At 43.8% G+C, this 25,211-nt stretch overlaps 1 protein-coding gene across 2 annotated transcripts in view; it reads right to left on the reverse strand.

The window, feature by feature from the left end:
• Positions 1–10,546: 10,546 nt before the first annotated feature.
• The window catches only part of LOC106589621 (apoptosis-resistant E3 ubiquitin protein ligase 1), a 31,101-nt gene continuing 16,436 nt past the window's right edge, over positions 10,547–25,211 (reverse strand). For both annotated transcript variants that reach the window (XM_045716050.2, XM_045716053.2), the window contains exons 5-22: positions 24,205–24,276; positions 19,872–20,098; positions 18,647–18,884; positions 17,816–17,985; positions 17,519–17,699; positions 17,020–17,273; positions 16,825–16,902; positions 16,568–16,709; positions 16,336–16,457; positions 16,136–16,211; positions 15,937–16,046; positions 15,633–15,812; positions 14,995–15,117; positions 14,669–14,798; positions 14,487–14,545; positions 14,258–14,347; positions 13,951–14,126; positions 10,547–13,744 (exon numbers count right to left, since the gene is read on the reverse strand). In XM_045716050.2, the coding sequence (XP_045572006.2) occupies positions 13,642–13,744; positions 13,951–14,126; positions 14,258–14,347; positions 14,487–14,545; positions 14,669–14,798; positions 14,995–15,117; positions 15,633–15,812; positions 15,937–16,046; positions 16,136–16,211; positions 16,336–16,457; positions 16,568–16,709; positions 16,825–16,902; positions 17,020–17,273; positions 17,519–17,699; positions 17,816–17,985; positions 18,647–18,884; positions 19,872–20,098; positions 24,205–24,276 (2,531 nt within the window). In that variant the 3' untranslated portion in view covers positions 10,547–13,641. The remainder of the gene's footprint in view (positions 13,745–13,950; positions 14,127–14,257; positions 14,348–14,486; positions 14,546–14,668; positions 14,799–14,994; positions 15,118–15,632; positions 15,813–15,936; positions 16,047–16,135; positions 16,212–16,335; positions 16,458–16,567; positions 16,710–16,824; positions 16,903–17,019; positions 17,274–17,518; positions 17,700–17,815; positions 17,986–18,646; positions 18,885–19,871; positions 20,099–24,204; positions 24,277–25,211) is intronic.

Here is a 25,211-nt window from a genome sequence, read left to right on the forward strand (position 1 = left end):
CCTTCCCTATATATGTCACTCCCTTTGGTTCCTTCCCCAGGCGTCATTGTTTCTGTTTCCTGTCTGTGCGTTGTTCGTGTTTGTTTTTTTGTTCACTTTTTTATTAAATTATGCACTCCCTGAACTTGCTTCCCGACTCCCAGCGCACACGTTACAAATAAAGTCATTCATTCGAGTTAATGTCCATGCCAAACCTCAATGAAGAAGCCTTTATGGTCAAAGTCTGCGTTTTTTTTTGCCACAGAAATCTTAGTGTAGCCAGAGTTCTCTAAAGAAGCAACACACGGATCAAAGATTGATTCGTCGGACGGAAAAGGATATGTTCAAACCATGGTGTGTTTGCACAGTGTGGCATATCTGACAAAATGTGAATCTTCGTCCAGCCTGGGCTGACCCATGCTGAGAGCCCGGCTAGGAGGTTGAGCCCCCTCTGTGACAGCAGCGGTGTGGAATGGGCTGCTTCAAAAGGCAACTTGAATGACTTTAATGAATTATCGCTGCTAACTAGCTTTGTGGAGAATGACACTGGGGAAAAAGCAGAGAGAAGGGTCAAGTCTTTGATGTCAGAATGGCTCCATCCTGCATGAGTGTGTGCACGTGTGTGTGAGAGAGAAAGAGACAGAAAGAAAGATAGGGAGAGGGAGTAAGAATTTGCATTATACTCCATCTATTCCCGCCACAAATCATAAATCATAACTTACCTACTGTCTTCTCAGTTAGGGCTACCAGCAGCTGTTACTATTTCCTTTCCACCTGCCTCCACCCCACAATGACCTAACGTCCCTCTGACCAGGTTGGTCAGAGGAGAAGAAGAAACACCAACGGGCCTCTCTGAACTACAGCCCTGTCCAAAGGAAGCAAACCAATCAGGAGCCTGTCAGACTCTCCTCTGTCAATCAACACAGAAGGGCAATACACTGTATGTATTTTCAATTCATGAATTTACGTGCATACTGACATTCCCAGGCAACGTCTTCCTCTTTTAGACATCAAGATAATTCCATTGCATTCTATTCATCTGACTTTGATGTTGTCACTGGTAATTATTAGAGTAATAATACATTTTAAAGTTAAGTCATCTCCAGATGTTTCTCATCGTTGATGTCTGATTCAATGACCACTCAAATCAGTCAAAATGCCTGAGAAATTACAACTGCTTTAATATATAAGCTAATAACAATGCCATCTGTCACCTTTACTCAACCTTGTTACACATTTTCATTTAGCTTACTAAAAAGTCTGAAATGGGTCCAAGAAACTTTTCTTGGTAAAGAAGAGAAAAGCTTTGAAATAGGCACGGATCATCTTACTGAAAGAGTAAAGGTAGATATTAAAAAGACAGATCTTTTTACACGTTTCTCCCTGATATTCCTGACTGAACAGTGTGACGACTCTCAGAGGACCTCCGCTGCTGAGGCTTCTCTTCCAATCACCATAAAAGAAAAATATACAGCCAGCTCCTTTCACAGCTCCCACTCCAAACAAAGTCAACACAGTCTGCCATGGCTGTGGGCCTTCTCATGTATCTCACATGTATCTGGCCTTTAATGTCCTCCCCAGAGGGCATTGGATGTTATCCTCATCACCACATTGGGTGGCTGACACTTTTAAACAGGAAGAGGCTCTTGCACTGACCCGCAGCACTAACACAGTTAGCAGAGAGGATGGTGTGAGTATTATATCACATCCTGCTGGCACCTGGTAATAACTAAGGGACCACGAGTGTCATAATGTGTTGAGAGATGGAGAGAAGCACGGAAATTGTCCACCTTTGCCCTCATACAATAATCAGGAATTAGCTCAGCACTAGGAGGACAGTGGAAATCAAGGACATTCATGAACCCGTTAATTTTCTAGTGAAATAAATACTTCCAAGCAGTGAGATTATACACATGCTAATTTACCTTGCATGTCACAGCCTGATCTGTTTCGCCTGTCTTGTGCTTGTCTCCACCTCCCACCAGGTGTCTTCCATTTTTTCACATTGTCTCCTGTGTATTTATACCTGCGTTTTCTGTTTGTCCGTTGCCAGTTCGTCTTGTCAGGGTTTACCAGCGTGTTTCCAGTTTTTCCTGTTCTCAAGTTTTTGTTTTTTAGTCTTCCTGGTTCTGACCTTTCTGCCTGTCCTGACCCTGAGCGTGCCTGCCGTCCCGTACCTGCCTGACTCTGACCTGGTTTACGAACCTCTGTCTGCCCTCGACCTTCCTTTTGCATGCCCTCCTTGTTATAATAAATATTCTGAGAATCGTACTATCCGCCTCCTGTGTCTGCATCTGGGTAATTTTGTGTCTGCACCCTCAAAATACATTACATAATCTGTCAAGCAGAAACACTTCTGAACTAACCTATGCGTGCAGACACAAACGGCTGGACTCAAATCAGCCTTACCACACATCATAGCTTTATATAGATTGAGTGGTGGTGGGCATGGAGGCAGTATAGTTACCTAATAGTATTCAGTCAGTCTTTCAGTCGTGTTGAACAGAGCCTCACCCTGTTCTCTGTTACCGCACCACCAGGGTGGTCCCATGGATCTGTAGGCTGTTAAGAAGGCTTGGCAGAGGATATCACCCACGCCAGGGCCAGACAGACAGGAACACACTTCACTGACTCAGCAGTTTCCAGCAGGTGTATTCCCCCTGGTCCCTCTGTCCAGCCCCACCCACCCTGTCCCTCCACCCCATCCATCCTCCAATCAGCCCTCCTCTGCAGAGGCACATCCCTCAGTTTCCCCTGCTCAGTGCCAGTCCAGACACATGCACCACTGTCCTGGCCGAGCTAAAGCAAGGCTGAGCAGCTTCCTTATTTGGCAAATTTCTACATCCTGTCTTTGGTGCTCCTTTCAAACGCCTGTAAAAAATGTTTTGTCTATTTTCCCCTCCTGCCTACACTGTGTGCAATTGCTCTAGCAACAAAACATGATTGGGAGAGGGTATCATAGTACAGTAACATTACTGACTGACCCACACAAAGAGGTGCCACTGATAGTGGGCTTATGATACATGTGATCATACATGTGGTCACCAGATGTTGCTATTGTTGTGGTTGTTTAGTTGTTGACATATTTATCCATTTAAAACCTATTTTCTAGTTGGGGGAAAGCAGGGGCAAAGAATGCATTCTCCACAGACTATGAATACATTCTCCATAGACTAGATCAACTGTGTGATTACAATTCTCACAGAGACACTTGGTGCTGCACATACTCACTCCTCTCTCTGGCACAGAGGCTCCCACTACCATACCACAACTCCTTGACTTGGAGAGACTCATCCACAGACCACAACACAACCACTGTGGTGTGTCTGTTTCTACAGTAGAGAACCAGGCTCAGCCTCTCCATGAGGAACAGGGGTTAAAAATAATCCAGGCAGAGCAGGCTCGGTTACAAGAGACAGAGAATGTATATCTCGCTAATTTACGAGTGCAGATTGCACTAAATCTAACTTAAACCAACACTACTTTGAATTTCCATAAAATAAGGTTCCTGGTCAGGACAATGTTCATTGTCATCAACTGTTACAGCATAACCCCATTCCAAAGATTTACTGAGGGTAGTAAAACAAATATACTGTAAATGAAGCCAAGTGTGTCACCAGGGGAACTGCAACAGAAGCAGGAAATGTACAACAGCTATACTATATAGCTATATAGCACCACTTTGTACTGTACTCTCCCTTCAGATCCAAGACCGGATACATCCACTCTCTCATACCGTATTTGTGTTAAGTCTGAACAAAACTCTTTGAAGAGTAGCAGTGCTCCAATCTGGCTGGGTTCAGGTCCTCCTGAGTGGCCGGGATCACTCTGTAAGCCTGCAGTCAGTCGCTGTGGTTGGAATAGGGGCTTGTGCCAAACCCATTCCTGGGCACTGCCAGCCAGACCTTGGTGCATGTCGAGGCCCTCAGAGATGTAAACATCCACTCAAGCCCCAGAGGCTTGTGATACCAGCAGGCAGAAAGGCTCTCATTGTGCAGATTGAATTCATGACATTGACTTTGACTGTGACCTTGAACTTAAGCATAGCCGTCCCATGGCCAAGGTCCCCGCCATTCGGACACACACCAGGAGAACATGTCTTAAACTGTACCATGTTGTTCTGCATGGGTGAAGATGAAGTGTTTTAATATGCGTTTACTGTATAAGGGACAATTTGACATGGACATGTTTATGTGACCAGGAGAAAACACTATGCTGTTCCATGGTGTTTGTTTTACTTACCTTTACACAGTTCCTGTTTCCAAAGACAAGGTGGACTCCACTTTGTAACCCGTTCATAGCTGATATGGTGGTGGTGGGGGACCCTGTATGCTGGGGAGAGAGAGACAATTGAGGACGTCTAACAATTGAGGACTGAGCTTCAGAGAGCCAGGCAGTGCAGAGGAAATATGAGGACATTAAATGTTTCCCGACACAGAAAATAATACGGCTGCACATCCCAGCAGGACCACCAACCCCATGAATCAAGGTGGCCTACTCCAACACAATATATAACACAGACAGCAACAGACTGGGGAGCATTCCATTTACTCTAACTCCAAACATCTTTCCAAGTCCATTGCTCGTTTTTTTTTTATTTTGGATGAAAGAGGATGAAAGAATCTGTACATGTCTGACCTCAGCCTGCACTATGCAAGGTTTTGGATAACCCGTGTTGGTTGTTTTTTAACGAGGACGTAGGCTACATTTTAGAGAGAACAGCTGTGTGTGGCCTCTTCACGGCCCCTCTCTTTCCCTATTTGACATTAACATTTAAACACCATAAATATCTCACATTCTGTAGACACTGTAGTGACTTCACCTCCTGTGGATTAGTATGAGAAATCTCTGTATTTAAAGAGTTCACAGCCACTTGCATCACCTATAGTCTATTGTACTGTATGTAGGCAAGTAGTGATGGTGTAGCTGAGGGTATGGAAATCTCACCCTGGTACATAGCTCCTGCTATGAGGTCAGCGAGAGCATTAGGAATGGTCTCTGCTCCAGGCCTTGTTCAGATTGGAGTCATTCCGAGCGCCCCAATAAGGGTGATGAGTTCCAGGTCTCAGTGCAAACAAGAGAAAGGAAGTAATGAGTAAGAGAGAGATAGAGAGAGTGTGAGGGAGAGCGAAAGATAGGGAGAAAGGGAGACAAAGTCTTTAATCAGCCGCATCCCATCCACACATTCCTCCCCCAGTGATCTGCCAGAGCACCGTCATCACCTGGCAGCCCATCTCCCCCAGGATCACCGTCATTTCCCCCATAATCCCCCACAACGCCACTGTCACCGCCACACTGTCACCATATCATAAAGCCCCACAATGCTGGCCCTGGCAGCGGTCCAGCAGGGATTTCTGGAGGGGACGGAACCGGTGGTGGTAAATATCCACCAAAGTAATTTAGTCAATCCATCACCTTGTCAGAGCTGTTGTGACTGCCCAGCCGCTGTGCTCTACTCCGTGCTGAGAGCATTTGGTCTCATTTTGAGGAGGACGCTCCATGTGGCTGGCGTTCTCCACAGTTTGGACCTGGGCCTAAGGATCCGGTCACACGTAACATGAAGTCAGTCCTCCATAGTGCCTGCGAGGAGAGGAGGATGGAGGCCCATGGAGAAGTCTTGCCAAGGCTGCTCCTGGAGAGCGCCTGCCTGCCTGTCCTATCCTTCAATACTGATTGAGACTAGCCCCTCAATCAGCACGGATGATAAATACCTACAGCCAATCAAGTTGCCAGTTAATCAGCGCCGTCCAGTCAGGTAATCAGGAGCCCATGTTGGATTTGGGAACAGAGGGCCCTGAGGCTGTCCAGCAGGAGAAAACATCAGTCATGTTCTTCAAACATTAAGACTGCCGGGCCACACTTCTACTCTCTGTTCCACACGGTACAGTACTGTCTGTGCACAATTATCCTGTAACGGGCTAGCAGACAAACAGATAGACTTCCCCTCAGGAATAGAATGGTTAAGTCGGGAGAGGAAATGGAGCTCAACCCTTTCAAGGCAATCCAATGGTTTCAGCTAACCACCCACAACTGCACTTGTTTAGACCATTGCCTAAGAATTGGAACATTGTCAGAAATTGATGATGTCCCAAAGGATTCCTATTGATGAAGATGATTCTGTGAATTCATTGAATACATCATAGATTATCTTCACACGATATTGCTCATGGTAGGGGATTAACAAATCAACAAACAAACAAACAAACAAACAAACAAATATGGTACAATATCACAATGGAGGGCCAGAGTCAGCCATTTTGATTTGTGGTCCTTATGTATCGAGCATTCCTGCAGGGAATTTGAAAGGGGCCATTATGCAAATACCCAGGTGCATGCCAAGACTGAGGGACTGAACCCCTGTTTCCGAGTGCTTCAAGATGCCTTCGCCTAGCCCTGATAGGATTTACACAACAATGCTGGGAAGCAGGCAGTTTGTGAGCATGTGGATGTAGTGTGGAGGGCCAGGGGTTTTGCATGTTCGTAGTACTCCCTATTCCAACAACAAAACCATGAAATGATAGGCTTGGCTCTACACTGGATATATGTAGTCCATGCACAGTGATGGTTGTCTTAACCTGCCATTTTACAGCCACAAGTTTACATTCAATCCTTCTTTTGGCATCGGTTATCACTTCTGTATACTCAAGTATCACATTCCAGTGCACAGTAGAACACTCAATTGGTTGACTTAATGAAGTATTTAACTGATGGGAAACCAGTCTTATTGAATGAGGTGTATTTATTTTTAAACAGCAATGAGGTGTGAGGAGGCTGGTTCGCTGAAGTGAATCAACTCACTAGATAAATAAATCAGACATCGGTAATCTGGACCATTAATCATTGGATTCTAACTCTTCCTGACTGTGCAGGACTGGAGATTTCAGGACAGGCGTGTTGGCCAGTTGAAGAGAGGAAAGCCCCTCATCAGTTACTCTTAGTGGGATCTGTCTCCAGAGTTAGCGGTAAACTGTGCTGACTGGAGGGAGTCTTGCCATGCTGTTGCTGCTTTACTTCTCATGTAGAAATACTGCCCCCTTGTGTTTGAGACAACATCGTATTCTGTTGGAATCATGTGATTTATTATTTCTTTTTTTAACCTTTATCAGGGAGTTGTACTAAGACCAAAAACAGAAATACACACATCGATAAACAAATACAAAATGCAAGAAAACACAGTCATACATTTTTATAAATTAGCAGACGCTCTTGTCCAGAGTAATTAGGATGAAGTGCCTTGCTTAAGGGCACATCAACCGATTTCTCACCTAGTCAGGTCTGGGATTCAAACCAGCAACCTTTCAGTTACTGGCCCAACGCTCTTAACCGCTAGGCTACCTGCCGCCCTAAAAAACAAACACATTCATCATCAATAATAAGGTCCTCAATCAGCTTTCTTTAGAAGCACCAAAACATCAAATTGAAGAACATTTTGAAGTATGTTCCACCAATACAAAGCAAAAAACCTCTACTGACTAAAGTGATGAGATGGCATACTACTTTACAGGCCTACAGGCCAAGGCAATGATGAAAGAAAGTGTCCATTGTTATGAAGGTCATTTTTTATGCACTAGCTAAACATAACATGCCAATCACACAAATGACAGTCATAATAAATAAATCAATAGTAGGAGGGAAGTGAAAGCAGTCTGGTAGCCAACTAGAAGCTCCAGTCCAGGTGAAGAGCAGGGCTCCAGATATTCTCAGCATGTGGCAGTCAGGCAGCATCTGGTTATGCTCTTCATGTAATCTTAATGAAATTCTAAAGCAACATTAGGCCTTCCCATTTCTGCACCTGGAGACCGGCCTGTCACTAGATGGGATAATTGAGGCCAGGCTACGGTGAGGCTGCCGGATGGAATCTCCTCTCCGTTCCTTTGATTGTGTCCAAGGACAGGCCGCTGGGATGTCACATAAAATAGAGATCATCCTGGAAGGAGCAAGACCTTGTCTGTCTGTGGGAATAATCTTTCATTTTGGACTGTGGAGAGGATGGTTGGTGCGTCTGGGCTGCAGTGAAAGGGCACATGCTGTATCCACTAGCCAGCCAGGCTGCTGCATTCATTACTGTCATGTAGTTCCACCACACTCTGCTCAGTCAGCAGTCAGAGAGCTGGGGCCTAGTCCGGATTCTCATACTCACAGCATTAGTCTCACTGTACATCAGAGAGGGTCAGACACAGGGCTCTCCTCAAAGTTTGGAGTCACTAGTCAGGGGGCCATGGATTGGTCCAGGTCCCTGACCTCTTTTTGAACGGTAATAATGAATCAGTTCAATGCTTTGATCACAAAATTACACCCAGACATTGTTCAAATCACATTTTCTGGTTTTGCATAATTTCCTCCCTCATTTTGTAAGGCGTGGGTGTTTGCTGACGAGGAATCAAGTGCAGGAAGCAGCGATGCAGGGTATTGGCTTTAATAGGCACAATGGCTGAAACGACAAGCCAACCCAAACAGCGCTCAGAGCGCACAACAAAACACAGCTTGCGCAAAACACACACCACTGAAATGTACAACAACAGCGTGTCACCACACACAGCATACAATGAAACAATCCCGCACAAAGAGCAGGCGGGCCTACTGGCTAATAAAGCCCGCTAATCAGCCCAACTCAGAACAGGTGCACCTAATAACGAAAAGGGGGAACACAAAAAGGGCATCAGTGGCAGCTAGTAGGCTGGTGACGACGACTGCCGAGCGCCACCCGAGCAGGAGGGGGGGCCACCTTCGGTAGGAGTCGTGACACATTTTTTATTAATGGTATTTGCAATGAAGGTGAACATTATTTGACCAATGTAACTAAGCATACTTGATCGATTTTTTGCTGTACCATAATGGAGTAAATTAATTGCTTGCTTATGGTGGTGCAATGTGTCGGATGATGGAATGCCATAGCTCTCTGTTGTTCATGACAGCTAGTAGGCCCTCTGTTCTGAGACCAGTGTCTCTGAAGATGTTGTCCATGTAAACTCAGCTAAAAAAGAAATGTCCTCTCACTGTCAACTGCTTTTATTTTCAGCAAACTTAACGTGTAAATATTTGTATGAGCATAACAATATTCAACAACTGAGACATGAACTGAACAAGTTCCACAGACATGTGACTAACAGAAATGGAATAATGTGTCCCTGAATAAAGGGGGGGGGGGGGTCAAAATCAAAAGTAACAGTCAGTATCTGGTGTGGCCACCAGCTGCATTAAGTACTGCAGTGCATCTCCTCCTCATGGACTGCACCATATTTGCCAGTTCTTGCTGTGAGATGTTACCCTACTCTTCCACCAAGGCACCTGCAAGTTCCCGGACATTTCTAGGGGGCAATGGCCCTAGCCCTCACCCTCCGATCCAACAGGTCCCAGACTTGCTCAATAGGATTGAGATCCAAGCTCTTCACTGGCCATGGCAGAACACTGTGACATTCCTGTCTTGCAGGAAATCACGCACAGAACAAGCAGTATGGCTGGTGGCATTGTCATGCTAGAGGGTCATGTCAGGATAAGCCTGCAGGAAGGGTACCATATGAGGGAGGAGGATGTCTTCCCTGTAACGCACAGCATTGAGATTGCCTGCAATGACAACAAGCTCAGTCCGATGATGCTGTGACACACCGCCCCAGACCATGACGGACCCGCCACCTCCAAATCGATCCCGTTCCAGAGTACAGGCCTCGGTGTGACGCTCATTCCTTCGACGATAAACGTGAATCCGACTATCACCCCTGGTGAGACAAAACCGCAACTTGTCAGTGAAGAACACTTTTTGCCAGTCCTGTCTGGTCCAGCGACAGTGGGTTTGTGCCCATAGGCGACGTTGTTGCAGTGATGTCTGGTGAGGACCCGCCTTACAACAGGCCTACAAGCCCTCAGTCCAGCCTCTCTCAGCCTATTGCGGACACTCTGAGCACTGATGGAGGGATTGTGCATTCCTGGTTGAACTCGGGCAGTTGTTGTTGCCATCCTGTACCTGTCCCACAGGTGTGATGTTCGGATGTACCGATCCTGTGCAGGTTTTGTTACACGTGGTCTGCCATTGCGAGGACGATCAGCTGTCTGTCCTGTCTCCCTGTAGTGCTGTCTTAGGCATCTCACAGTACGGACATTGCAATTTATTGCCCTGGCCACATCTGCAGTCCTCATTCCTCCTTGCAGCATGCCTAAGGCATGTTCACGCAGATGAGCAGGGACCCTGGGCATTTTTCTTTTGGTGTTTTTCAGAGTCAGCAGAAAGGCCTTTTTAGTGTCTTAAGTTTTCATAACCGTGACCTTAATTGCCTACCGTCTGTAAGCTGTTAGTGTCTTAACGACCATTCCACAGGTGCATGTTCATTAACTGTTCATGGTTCATTGAACAAGCATGGGAAACAGTATTTAAACCCTTTACAATGAAGATCTGTGAAGTTATTTGGATTTTTACGAATTATCTTTGAAAGACAGGGTCCTGAAAAAGGGACGTTTCTTTTTTTGCTGAGTTTAGGTTTCATGTGGTCTTCTGCTTGTGTCCAGCTCGTAATCCTTGAAACAGTCACCAGCAAATCTCAGCCTCCTTAAACAAAGACAAATTGACACAAAATGTAATAATCTCCATCACGTTTTAATTCCATCAACAATAAAGGGACTGCAGAGCAGGAACCCTGACATTCATCAGTGATGGCCCACAATTTTGTCATTTATTTTACACATAAAAAATTCTCACCTCCAAGCTGTAAGCAACTATTTCACAATATTTACATCGATCCAAAACCAAACCACACTAACCACTGAGCTTTCCCCATCATTTGAACTGGAATCTTAAACAGAGAGCAGGACCTGCTTATGAGTGAAACACTATCTAAACAATAACTTGAAAATCACAGCTGCTGTTTCTTTTTACATCTTCATCTAAACTGCATTTCAACTATTTACACTTTTGTAAATGCACATGGTTTGTATAAGAATATTTAATATCTTGATTCCTATAGTACAATGCAATGCTACTTCTGTCAAGTCTTGTGTCTGACTTGTGCCTCCATAAGGATAGCAGCTACCATTTTAGTTGACTAGGTCATCTGATTAGTCTAACATTTCAATACCCATAGACTTTCAGTCATTGCACTAACGCTAGTTAGCATTGGCTCAGGAAACTACCTATAACTGGACACAGAGACATAAAAATGGTATCCATGAGTTCATCTGACTCTGGGAAAGTAGACAAAGAGCCTCATTGCCAAAATCCAGAAGTATCCCTTTAAGACTTTGCCCTAGGCAAATCCTAGTGGAGGGTGAAAGCTCACTTTGTCTCAAAAGAGAAATTCTGAGTGACTGGGAGGTATGTGCAGTAAACCCCAGCAGCAATAACAAGAACCCAGCACCCTTAAGAGGTTCCCAATAAGGTAAAGTTATTCTGTTAGTACAAGGAGCTTGGGAAGTGAGATGTGTATCCTGTTCAACCAGAGTGAGGTGATGTTTAATTAAGTGGAAATCTCTTCGTGGCTGCAAATGCTAGGAGAGTTGATTAACAATAATGTAACCCGCCATGGGTTTGCATTTGTGGTAAGTTGTGAGGCTAATGATTCAGGTGAAAACAAAGAATACTAAAATTTTGCATAAGAATGTGTCTGCTTTAAGCTACTGTGCAATGTTCTAGATGTTGGCTTTCCTAAATAGCCTGTACATGTGGTTAGCTGCACACTGCAATATGGGGTATCTGTACTTTACTATTTATATTTTTGACTACTTTTACTTCACTACATTCTTTAAGAAAATATTGTACTTTTTACTCCATAGTTACCTTGACACCCAAAAGTACTTATGTTTTGAATGCTTAGCAGGACATGAAAATTGTCCAATTCACCCACATATCCAGAGAACATCCGTGGTCGTCCCTACTGCCTCTGATCTGGTGGACTCACTAAACACACATGCTTCATTTGTAAATAATGTCTGAGTGTTGGAGTGTGCCCCTGGCCATGCGTAAATAAATAAAAAACTAGAAAATGGTGCCGTCTGGTTTGCTTAATATAAGGAATTTGAAATTATTTACACTTTTACTTTTGATACTTAAGTACATTTTGGCAATTACATTTACTTTTGATACTTAGTATATTTTAAACTAAATATTTTTAGACTTTTACTCAAGTGGAATTTTACTGGGTGACTTTTACTTGAGTCATTTTCTAATAAGGTATCTTTACTTTTACTCAAGTATGAAAATGGGGTACTTTTTCCACCACTGAAGAAATATTCATCTTGTGTTTCCTGTCTCAGTATCCCTTACTCAGGTGGCTTATCTACCGAGTTGTAGGAGTCAGAGACAGCACACTATGGTAGTAGTTAGAGAGGAGGCAGCTGAGATCACACAAACATGGGCAGGGACACAGGGACACACACACAGGGGATGCATAGATGAGATCCAGAGGTAAACCCAGACAAGGCGGTGAATGAAAACCAACAGTCAAGAGCACAAGACATGACAGCTATCAAGATAACCTGTGAAGTGATCCGATCTCTTCACAGGTTAACATCCAATTGATATTCCCATGTCAAACTTCCACTGCAAAAACGACCAACAGTAATATTATAGTAATATCCCAATTGTTATACTTTTGCTAGTCTAGGCTTCTTTTAACTACACACTTTTCCAGATTAAGTCAGAGGCAAAGGGCTTGAATAAGGCAGGTTTTAAAACAAAAACTGTTATGGCTCAAGACAAATAACATTGTCATCAACAAGTCATCAACGGTATGGGTGAAAACAACATAAATCTGTCCATAAGTTAAAACAGACACACTGACATGGGTTAGTAAATTGTTTGTTCTTTTGAAAACCCATGTATTTGTACACTGAAGTCAATTGTCGATGGGAAACGACGATAACTAAAAAAGAAATGAATCGGCTGTAATATATTAAACTCCCACCAATAAAAAGGTATGACCTGAAAGATCTATCAAGTACCTTTAGTCCCTTCTGTTTGAAAATATATCCGAACTGCTGCTATAACATGACAACCTTTTAACATGCATGTACACATATTGAAATGAAAGAGTGATATAATATATACTATATATACATTTGACATTTTAATCATTTAGCAGAGCGACTTAAAGTATGAGTACATACATTTTCATACTTTTCGCACTATATACACACACACATCCTTCCCTGATCAGGTAAGGCCAAAGTGCTATGGGGTGCGCAGCTTCTCCACACTTTGTTTTGGCTGCTTTTGCATTTAAATGTTCCTCAGCTTTTTTCCAAAATAAAATTCAAAAAACCAAAACAACACCAAGCTCACTAGGCTCTTCAACTAGCTCTATATTCTGTCTGAAACACGTCAAATTAAACAACTCTAACATCTAGAATAAAACTACCCAGCCTTTTCTAACACTAGGTGATTTTCTTCATTAGAAAAGCAAACATTGTACAGAATATACACATAGTGCAGACACCTGAAGATGTCCCAGAGCCTACTGGGACGTCCTGTGGACTTCCTTTAAAGCCCTCTACCACTGAAAGAGGATCATGGGTAGTCCGTGTGATTGAGGAGGGATGTCCATTGTCCAAAGCGGATGGAGAGGGTAACGGGCGTACCAGGAGCCTGGTTGGTGCTGGTGTCATTGGTACCCCACTGCTGTATGAGCAGGACCACAGTGTGACCAGTCTGGGGGTGAGCTCCAGGGATAGGGCCACTCAGAGCATGCCAAAGCCCTCACTGCCCTCACTGATGGCCAGCTTCAGCATCTTGTGCAGCTCCTCATAGGAATCATAGGTGGGGAGGCACAGTTGGTTAAAACTGGAGAGAGAAGAATTCACAGATAGTCAGTCATTTGACCGTTTTTTACGAGACAAGTAGTGTGTCTGTGCATTACTCAATTAAATAACTGAAACTGACTGTATAGCACATGTATATGAATGTGTAAGAGTGCATGTGTATGTGTATACGGTACATGTCTGAGTGTGTGTGTGTTTGTGAGGGTGCGTGCATGTCCGTCCACTCACCAGGTGTGTGCGGTGGGCAGGGTGCTGTGTGTGGGAGCAGCGATGATCTGGAATGAGGGGCAGAGGGTGTTGAAGCCCCCAGGGGGAAGCTGGGAGGAGCCGGTGGTGAACTGCAGCAGGCGAGCCAACTCCTCCTGGGTGAAGCTGGACACCACGGCCCAGAACCACTTCATCACCTAACACAACACAACACACTCAGCATGGTGTACAACACCAACACGTTGGACACATCTCAATCAATATAACGCTGGAGCAAAGCCGTATCGTTCACCATCTACTATGGCTCAGACCAGGTGGTGTCACACACCTTCTCTCTGAAGTGCCACGACCCTCCTACGACCACAGCATGGGCCTTGAAGTCCTGGACATTGATGTCCCCCGTACCGCACATCAACAGCTGGGGACAAACAGACGTTTAGACATTACAGGACCATATGACTGAGATTTAGAACGTAGGACAAGGCATGTAAGCTTGGAAAGTTTGATAGGGGATGTAATTAGAGACAAAATCAGTTGTAAAGTTTTACTCAACATACCTCCAGCTCATTTTCATCAAATATGGCCAGGAGGTTCTCTGGAACAAGTTCATTCAAACCTGCAATTCACAAAACAGTTCATTGCCAAAAGCTTGGTTGCCTATCCCCATATGGACATTCCAGATGAGATACAGGGGTGAATGTGAAATGATTCCATAATATATCAGTGTTTGTATCCCTACCTTTGAGAAAATGCTCCACCTCATCTCGCACCTGACTGGCGAGCCTGTACTGGGCCAGCAGGTTCAGATAATGCATCTTGTTCTCATTGTTGACAGCAATCTGAGCTCCTCCAGATATCAGCTCCACCACCTGAAGAGAGACAGAGTAACAGAGCTTAGGACATGACTGACAACACACCCACACACAGACCCTGCACTGCCTTTCTAGGAGTACTAAGCAGTCTGCCAAGGAAATAATTATTCTGTTTTGTTAGTGCTTTCTTTTTTCTGTGAGATGACATGGTGGATAAGGGAAGTCATGTCAAACAGAAAGGTTCCTTCGTCACCTTCTCCAGCTGTCCTGACTTGTACTTCTCCTCAGCAAACACCAGGTCCATTTCACTGACATCATTGTTTAGGATGAAGCAGACTTTCGTTTTGTAGAACTCCTGATCATCCGTCTCAAAGTACTGCCGTGGGAAATTAAATACAAATACAAGAAAATAGATTTAAAATAAACAAGTCATTCTATCTCGGTGACAACAAGGATGACTTATCCACTTAGAGCGGCAGGGTGAGATCTTAATATGTTCTAGAAACACCACAATATACAACTCATACGCTATGAAATAAACAGATCGCCTTTCTAACAAGCCAAAGCATTGGGAGAGAGGTGAACGGGGAGTTGGGAGGAGGCTTGGGGGGAGAGAGGTAAACATTGGGAGAGTTGAGAGAGAGGTAAACATTGGGAGAGAGGTAAACATTGGGAGGGAGGTAAGCATTGGGAGAGAGGTAAGCATTGGGAGAGAGGTAAACATTAGGCGAGAGGTAAGCATTGGGAGAGAGGTAAGCATTGGGAGAGAGGTAAGCATTGGGAGAGAGGTAAGCATTGGGAGAGAGGTAAACATTGGGAGAGAGGTAAACATTGGGAGAGAGGTCCATCTCTAGGTCCTCAGAGGATGTGGGACTGAGGCGGAGGACGTACCTTGTAGTTCATCCTGAGTCCGATGAGCTGGGCCAGGAAGGAGCGGGTGAAGCGAGCGCGGACCAGCTGCTTGTAGGCCCCACCCAAGGCTGACTCGTAGAGGCACTTCCCCACCACGCGTCCCGCAAACTCATACATCTTCAGACGCAGGTGGACCGGCCGCTCAGCGTTGGGGTGGACCTGAGAAGATAGACGGACAGACACAGTACCTCACTATCCTATTGGCTAACCCCAGCACTAGCTCACTTAATGCAAAGCCTTAGCCGTATTGTTTTAGTTGTGCTGGTGAGAAGGGAGGTCTTACCAGGCCCTGGTTGTCGTCACTGAAGCGAGTAAACAGCTGATTGGTGGTGTCAAACAGAGTCTTACAGACGAGCTCAAACCACTCCCTTCGCGGCCCTCCCCAGTCCAGAGCTAGGGGCCAACACAACACACATACTGCGTCATTCAACAGCCCTCCCCACACAACACCAGCTGGCTGGCCTGTCATCTGCTGATTTTACCTTCCTCATCCTGGAACACCACCTCAAAGTTCTTACTCCAGTCTGACACGGAGAAGTTCCGGGTGGATTTCAGAGACTGGGGAGAGAGAGACATTTTAAAACACTGTCATTTTCACACTCAATATCACCTTATGAGTCTGCAGTAGCAGTTCTTAATCTCACTGCTGCTCGGAGTTTAGTTACACGGCGGGTTCACTCACAGAGTCCAGGATGCAGTGGCGTGTGATCTTCAGGCAGGTCTTGGTGCGAGGTCTCTTGGAGTGGATGTGTCTGAGCTCCCTCTGGAAGAAGCTTACCTTGTCCTGGAACGTCTCCGAGCCACCTGTCAACAGCACAAAAACCATCCAATCTCAACGCTTCTACAGAGGTCAAAAACAATCTATATCAGGTACACCCCCAGGGTTACTGAACTGGAAAAGGAGCGATACCAACCGATATTCTTGTGCAGGAAACGGATGAAGGTGGCAGCCATGATGTTTCTGTCTTTACAGCTCAGCTCCACTGGCGGCTGGATTCCATCATCCACCACAAGAGTCAAGTACTTGTGAACGGGGTCAGGGCCATAGTATGTGAACTGAAGGGGCAGAAAGACGAGGTTGAACACACAAGCTCATTAAACCTACTGCTAAAGGTCAGACAATATTATGTGGAAATCACATGGTGTTTCACAGCATGGTTGCTTGTCCTACCTTTGTCCCTGGGCAAACTCGAAATGTGAAAAGGCGCCATGGAATGATTTTCAGGTAAAACTCCTTCACTGACAGTTGCTGTGTAGCAGAAAAGTAAATGGTCCAGTCAATGACAGAAGTCTGCAACAAACCTAGCTGTAGAGCATGTGGTATGTCTAGTCAAAACAAAATCCTTTCTATCCTCTCTTCACCCACCTTTGGCGATATGTAGCAGTAGACCTTTTTTGGTTTCTTGACCTTCTCTGGCTGGCCCTCTACAGGGGAGTCATGCTCGTCCTCCTCGTCCCCCATGGAGGGCCGTCTCTGAGGGGCCATCAGAGCCGAGGCTGGGAGCTGCCACGAGGAGTTACTGTAGTTACTGTAGTTCCCTGTGCCGTAGAGGTACGCCTCAAAGTAGATGCTGATCCCTGTGGTGGATACGTTCTTCTCCACACAGTTCTTCTCATTCTCTGTTTGGTGGAAGGGTAGCAATTGAAACAAAGGAGTGATATGAGAACTCTACAACCACAGCTTATCCTCCACCAAGACGAAAGTCTAGACTCTACATATATGTCACTGTATATCATTTTGAGTATGATAGGCTGAAAATACATGCAGCAACTTGATGAAATACCATTTGATCCACTATCCTATCACCCTCTCTTCCTTCACATGGGCCTGTGCAATCATACCCTAAAATAGGACCCTTACTCACCACTGAGAACAATGATGTCGAACTCCCCGTTGCTGAGGGGCAGGTCGGTATAGGAGATGCGTGCCCGGAAACAGCCCTTCTTCCTCAGGGTGATTTTCAGCAGTACCTGGCACAGCTGCTTGTTGGATGACACTGACTTACTGTAGTACTCCTCCAGGCTGTCATCATCCACCGTGCCCAGCTGAGAGGAGGAAAACACAAAATGGATTCCCATTGTCCAATTTCACAGTCTAAAATCAGGAAACAAATGAATTTATTCTGTTGTATGAGTGTTGTGTCGTGATATTGGGTTCTTACCGAGTGGACGTGGACGCTGTAGTTGACTTCGTCTATGAGTGAGGTGGAGTTACTGGTGGGGTTGCCATACTCGTCCCGAGGCTCGATCTGCAGGGTATGCTGCTGGCCATATACTAAGACCAGGGTGGAGAAGTGGTAGGCTATCTTCGTTTTGGACGGGTCCACTGTCCCTGAAATGGACACAGAGCACGTGGGGAAGAGATGAGCATTCAGGGGATGTTTCAAATGAAAGATTGCAGTGTTTACCAGTACAATACACACAATGGCCCTGAGACAACAGAGAAAAACAGCTTTCATTTACACAAAGTTTCAAGTTGCTTCCATGTGAAGGGACCGTTTTCAACACTTATCAAACCTAACTGAGCAAAGCTTTAGAGCATAATAAAAATATTTCCAAACATTGTAATAAACAATCAGATTAAAATAAAATGTTCAGTAAAATATTGATATTGCCTTACATAAATGTTATGATCATCATCACCTCGTGCTATATTTAGTAAACAAAGCCGAACTACAAAACATATTGTGATGATGAACACTATTAACATACTTACTATCATGTTATGAGGACAGGCAATGGAAAGAACATTGGAAGAAATGTTAGCATTATAATTCAGTGGTATCAATATTTCTGGTCTGGGTGGTCATTAATAATTCTTACTACGCAATGTCAAAGTTCTGTTCTTTATCATAAGCAAAAACACAATTATCAATATAAATTACTTAAATGTCCTCATCTCATCCATGCTTCGCATTTATATTACAAATATAGCCCAGTCCAGTCCTGAGATGGGTTAGTCACACAGTCCAAAAGGTCATGACCTTCTTTACCTGGCTTGAATATCTTGTAGTAAGGGCTGTAGGCCACGTTGAGTCCTCCCAGTTTGACAGCCACCTCATAGCGTCCGGCCTTGCGGACAGTGAAGGCCACTTTGACCACATTGGACTCTGGCTCCTGCAGAACCTCCTGGGTGATGGGGATGTCTAGGGCCAGCTCTATGTGGGTGATGTTGACCCTTAACCCCACGGGTCGGTGGGCAGGGAAGGGCTGGCCGTTCTTGTAGAAGAGCTGGGGTAGAGAGTCAGAGCAAACCATGAGAAACCATGGCAGGATGTCTAGCACCACAACTTGTGCCAACAGTCTATTCTCACCTTGATATTGAATTGTATATTGTATTGTTGGGAAAAAGCAAGCAAGTAAGCATTTCACTGTACTGTTTAACACCTGCTGTGTTCCGTGCACGAGACAAATAAACTTGAAACTTCATTGTGTGCTTTATGGCCCCAATAGAAACCCAACCGACAACACAAATAACAGAATCACTGACTAAAATCCGCAGAAACAAAAAAGTGTATCCCTCCTCTACATTCTCTTTAAAGGCCCATTGCAGTAAAACATGATTTTCCTGTGTTTTTTTCTCTCTACACTATGAGGTTGGAATAATACTGTGAAATTGTGAAAATTATGATAATGCCTTTTTAGTGTAAGACCTGCTTAAAAGGAACACCTGAAGTTGTTTTGGTAGGATGGAGTTTTTGCCAATTAGTTAATAGAGAGTTCCAAACCCCCCTTGGGGTTTCACAAAGACGAAAACATATCGCATGACTGAAACTTAAAGGAAAACTCCACCCCAAAACGATATTTTGGTATTTGTTTCATTAGTCCATTGTTGACATTGTCCCAAAATGTGAGGGAGAACTTTAACCCTTTTCCAAACCTTTCTGCCAATATCAGCTTGTTTTCAGTTGTCCCCTCCCCACTCAAACCACTCAGACAGTCCTAGCAACATTATTGCTTGAGAAATTGCTCTTTGCTAAGAAGCATTTTTTGTTTATTTTTGACCATTTTATTTGAAAACAATCACAGTAAGATACTTAATTGTTACCCAGAAATGATTTGATATTGAGATAAAAACATCTGCATTGGACCGATTTGAGGTGGGTGGTAGTGCTCTAATCGTAGTTTCATACAGAAACTGAACTCTTAAAATCCAGAAACGACAGTGAAGTAGCCTAGATATGTGATTTCAAGCAGATAGGTAGGAAAGGATTTTACCTGAACACGGAAGCTCATTGTCTGGCCCACTTCCTCTGGGTCCTTCCAATCCCAGGACACCTTGCAGGAGCGCGGGTCCAGGTAGTTCCCTCGTACATAGTCGTAGATGCTGCGGTCGCCCCTTCTCCCAGGATCCTCATTCTGCAGGAAGCTAACCACCCGCGCAGCAAGCTCACATAGGAACTTGATGGTAAAGACAAACGCTATGATGGAAACAGTAATTCCACCTGCCAGGGGGAGACATTCAGTCAGAGAACTTGTTTGAACACACTGAATGGGATTAAATGCACAGCATACTGAGGATGGCTCAGAGTTCTTCACGGGTCCAACAGACCAAAATATTTGGGGATCTGAGCCGGGACCCGAGCGGGTCCAGGTCCAAAATTCGGACTTTTGTCTCGGATCTGTGACGAGTCTGATATAATTGGCACGGGTCTCGGGTATGTGCAATTCAAACTGATTTACCGATTGGCCCTGATTGGACCTGTCCTCTGTTAATTTACTGTTTGTGTCAGCCAATTGCAACTCAATAAAACGTATAGTTATGTTCAACTGAAAATGATTCCAGCTGCTGGAGAGAGACAGTAGAATGAGCCTTGGCCTAGGCTACTGTGGATTGTGAAGATTAAGTTATTTTTGATTGAAGTAAAACGAAAGTTAGAGGAGAAAGAGTACAGTAAAAAGAAGCCGACAAGGGTAATGTCCTCGGGGACAAGTTTTAATATTATAGTGGACAAAGATGAGAAGAACGTTGGTGTGGCCAAATGGACAGTGTACAACTCACTATTCAGGTTTGATGCAATTGTCTACCTTCCATTCATTTATTTCCATATTTATTATTGATTGTTTAGTCTTTATTATTATTGTAAATACTTTGTATTATTATTGTAGGCCTATTTTATAATTTAAACGGGTTCTCTGCATAGCCTATGTAAAAAGTTTTTTTTTTTCATTTTGTTGAGACATTTCGTTGGCTAAATTAAGTTTGTCTTCTTAATTTTGTGATCCGTATTTAGTTTAAGATTAAAAGTAGGCCCGTTGTAAAATAAATAGCATTAGCCTATTACTGTAATTTGTTGAGTAGGCCTACGGTAGGCAATCACCTTTGTTGGTAATACCTGCAAAATAGAGTGCATTCGGAAAGTATTCATACACCTCGACTTTTTCCACAATTTGTTACGTTACAGCCTTATTCTAAAATTCATTAAATCATTTTTTCCCCCCTCATCAATCTACACGCAATACCCCATAATGACAAAGCAAAAACTGTTTTTTAGACATTTTTGCAAATTTGTTAAAAATAGAAAACTGAAATATCATATTTACATAAGTATTCAGACCCTTTACTCAGTACTTTGTTGAAGCACCTTTGACAGCGATTACAGCATCGAGTCTTCTTGGGTAGGACGCTACAAGCTTGGCACACCTGTATTTGGGGAGTTTCTCCCATTCCTCTCTGCAGATCATCTCAAGCTCTGTCAAGTTGGATGGAGAGCGTTGCTGCAAAGCTATTTACAGGTCTCTCCAGAGATGTTCGATCGGGTTCAAGTCTGGGCTCTGGCTGGGCCACTCAAGGACATTCAGAGACTTGTCCCAAAGCCACTCCTGCGTTGTCTTGGCTGTGTCCTTAGGGTCATTTTCCTGTTGGAACCTTTGAACGGTCTGAGGTCCTGAGCACTCTGGAGCAGGTTTTCATCAAGGATCTCTCCGTATTTTGTTCCGTTCATCTTTGCCTCGATCCTGACTAGTCTCCCAGTCCATGCCGCAGAAAAAAATCCCCACAGCATGATGCTGCCACCACCATGCTTCACTGTGAGGCATGGTGCCAGATTTCCTCCAGATGTGACACTTGGCATTCAGGCCAAAGAGTTCAATCTTGGTTTCATCAGACCAGAGAATCTTGTTTCTCATGGTCTGAGAGTCTTTTGGTGCCTTTTGGCAAACTCCAAGAGGGCTGTTATGTGCTTTTTACTGAGGAGTGGCTTCCGTCTTGCCACTCTACCATAAAGGCCTGATTGGAGTACTGCAGAGATGGTTGTCCTTCTGGAAGGTTCTCCCATCTCCTCAGAGGAACTCTAGAGCTCTGTCAGAGTGACCATCGGGTTCTTGGTCACCTCCCTGACCAAGGCCCTTCTCCCCTGATTGCTCAGTTTGGCCGGGCGGCCAGCTCTAGGAAGAGTCTTGGTGGTTCCAAACTTCTTACATTTAAGAATGATGGAGGTCACTGTGTTCTTGGGGACCTTCAATGCTGCAGAAATGTTTTGGTACCCTTCCCCAGATCTGTGCCTCAACACAATCCTGTCTTGGAGCTCTTTGGACAATTCCTTAGACCTCATGGCTTGATTTTTGCTCTGACATGAACTGTCAACTGTGGGACCTTATATAGACAGGTGTGTGCCTTACAAAACCATGTCCAATCAATTGAATTTACCACAGGTGGACTCCAATCAAGTTGTAGAATTATCTCAAGGATGATCAATGGAAACAGGATGCACCTAAGCTCAATTTAGAGTCTCATAGCAAAGGGTCTGAATACTTACGTAAATAAAGTATTTCTGTTTTTATATTTAATACATTTGCAAAATTGTCTAAAAACCTGTTTTCGCTTTGTCACTATGGGGTATTGTGTGTAGATTGCTGAGGATTTCTTTGTATTTAATCCATTTTAGAATAAGTCTGTAATGTAACAAAATGTGGAAAAGGTCAAGGGGTCTGGATACTTTCCGAAGGCACTGTAAGCCTGTTCAATACTATTTGGAACGTTTCATTCTGTTGAGACATTTTCGGTGGCCAAATTAAGTTCCAGCTGTAATGTTGTGTTTGCCGCAATATAACAGAATTACCGGTATTCCCGGTAGGCCTACTATGCTACTCACACACAAACCATGAAAAGGAAAAACCAAAGAGGGCAAAATGCAAAACTTTATTTAATGCAGCAATATAATAACCTGTTCGTATTTTCACTATAAACAATGACTTGACTTACTTTTGATATTACCCTAATAAAGTTAAGTACCTTTTTGGACGGTTTGGTGTGGTATGACTATTATTAGGCTTAGCTACTGCAGGCCTTTGACGGCAGTGTGCACCAGCACTCCAAGTGACTCCGACAGTTGAACTTGAGGTGCGGAAGAATGTTTTAGGCCTACCAGAGGTACTCCTTTAATCTAACAATCACAGGAGGTTGGTGACACCTTAATTGAGTAGGACTGGCTCGTGGTAATTGCTGGAGACTAGAAAGTTTTGAACTTTGAAACAACAGATTTCATTTTTTTTTAATTGGTTATTGGCCGTTTGGACAAATGGTGGATAATTTGGCCAATATCAGTTGTTTACTAATGGCGCTGGCAGCGCCGAGTGGAGGTTTCTTTCTCTCTCTTTCTACGCTCGGATCTGAACGGGTCTCTCGGCTCCGAACCAGCACGGGTTTGTTTACCATGGTCTTTTCGGAACGGGTCTGACTGTCCTCGGGTCCCTTCGGGAACGGGTCTCCGTTTTTGGAAAATAAATGTATGCATATCGGGTTGGGTGGGAAAGCCACGGATCCATCCAACTTTTTGGACCCGTGAAGATCTAATGGCTCATGCTGATCTTATTAGTGGAGAGACCATTTGCAATTCAATTGTGGAAAAATTACTTCAAAGAATGCTTTAAAGGGATTGTTCACTTTCATCCAAAAGTATCTAACATTGATTGTGAAGCTCAAACAGTCACTTATAGATGCTTTGAACAAAGCGAATATCGAACCCATGACTTAATTGGGATTTGTGCCACAAATGCCAAAAGTTTAGCATGTGGAAACAGTGCCAGGGAAACTAATCCAGAGCATGGATTGGCATCATACCTTCTCCATAGACTACTTACAGGGTAAGGAAACCCATTTTGTAATTTGGGTGAACTATCCCTTTAAGGTCTATTTCCTTGAATGTGCTGTGGAGAAGCAGTAATTGTATGGGTAAGCCTGGAAGTCTTGGGACGCACAAACAGTATCTGTAGTTCAAATATAAACATTCATATATATATATATATATACATACATACATACATACATATACACACACACACACACACACACACACACACACACACACACACACACACACACACACACACACATATATATGAATGTTTTTATTATTATTTATTCTTTTTATTTTTTATTAATATTTTTTTTTAAACGTAACCTTTATTTTACTAGGCAAGTTTCAACTGTACTAGTATTTCCAACAAATACCTGTTGATAATTCTAATGACAGGTTAGTTTAGGCCCAGGCCTTGCTGACAGGCGCCCATCCCCTACTTCAAACAGCTACTGTCAGTAGAACTCACTCACCAATCACGTAAAACATGAGGTCCCTTATCAGAAAGCACAGTGCCACAGTACAGCCAAATATAAAAGCTCCCGCTGAAAGAGAAACAAAGAGAGACATCATACTTTACTTGACTTTCACAGCACAGAAAAAGCTTTTGACAGACATTTCATCATAAGCTGATGTGCCCAGGGCACTAAAGTGCGACAATTTTGGTCGCATAAGCTCTTACATATTTTGCTGTGTGACTTGACATTTTATTTTGGGAGCACCAATGCGACCAGGACAAAAATTGCCCTGATAATGACTGTTGTAATGATAGGTTTCACTGTGCAGTTGTTTCTAAGTCCCTTAGAGACAAAAGTGAGCACAGATTTGTTCAATCCAAAGCCTACATGTAAAGAATATTAAAAAATGTTAAAAGAATGTATCGGTGACTTGTATTTCTTGCAACTTTCTGAAGACGTAACGGCATGGGAATGCCTGTGTCTACCACTTTGTGTAGCCAGTTTTCGATGCCGAAACAGTCATTTCTAAAGGCTTTACCATAAAACTTTCCATATTAAATGGAAGCAGGCTAACCTGGCAGAATGATATAATGATGATTTGTATCAATCGGATGCTATTTATTTTTTTCAAACTCTGCTATTGAGCATGCAGTACAGAAACACCACCAGCCAAACACCAGTCTCTTGAGTTCAATTGAAATTAAAGGGCAACTATATTTTTATTTTCTTCCCTAGACCTCAAAAGTGGTCTCCTGATATGGTTAAAATGGTTGTGCAATTAAAAATGACATATTCTCTACAGATCACTTAATTGGAGTGCCAGAATGAACTCTTTAACAATTCAAAGTGTTTGCAACACCAGGGTTGTGGGTTTGATTCCCACGGGGGACCAGTACGGGAAAAAATGTATGAAATGTATGCATTCACTACTGTAAGTCGCTCTGGATAAGAGCGTCTGCTAAATGACTAAATGTAAATGTAAAGTATGAAGCTACAAGCCTATACAGATGCTTGCGGCATAA

Source organism: Salmo salar, chromosome 01 (genome assembly GCF_965601325.2).
Source record: "Salmo salar chromosome 01, fSalSal1, whole genome shotgun sequence".
Lineage (NCBI taxonomy): Eukaryota > Metazoa > Chordata > Actinopteri > Salmoniformes > Salmonidae > Salmo > Salmo salar.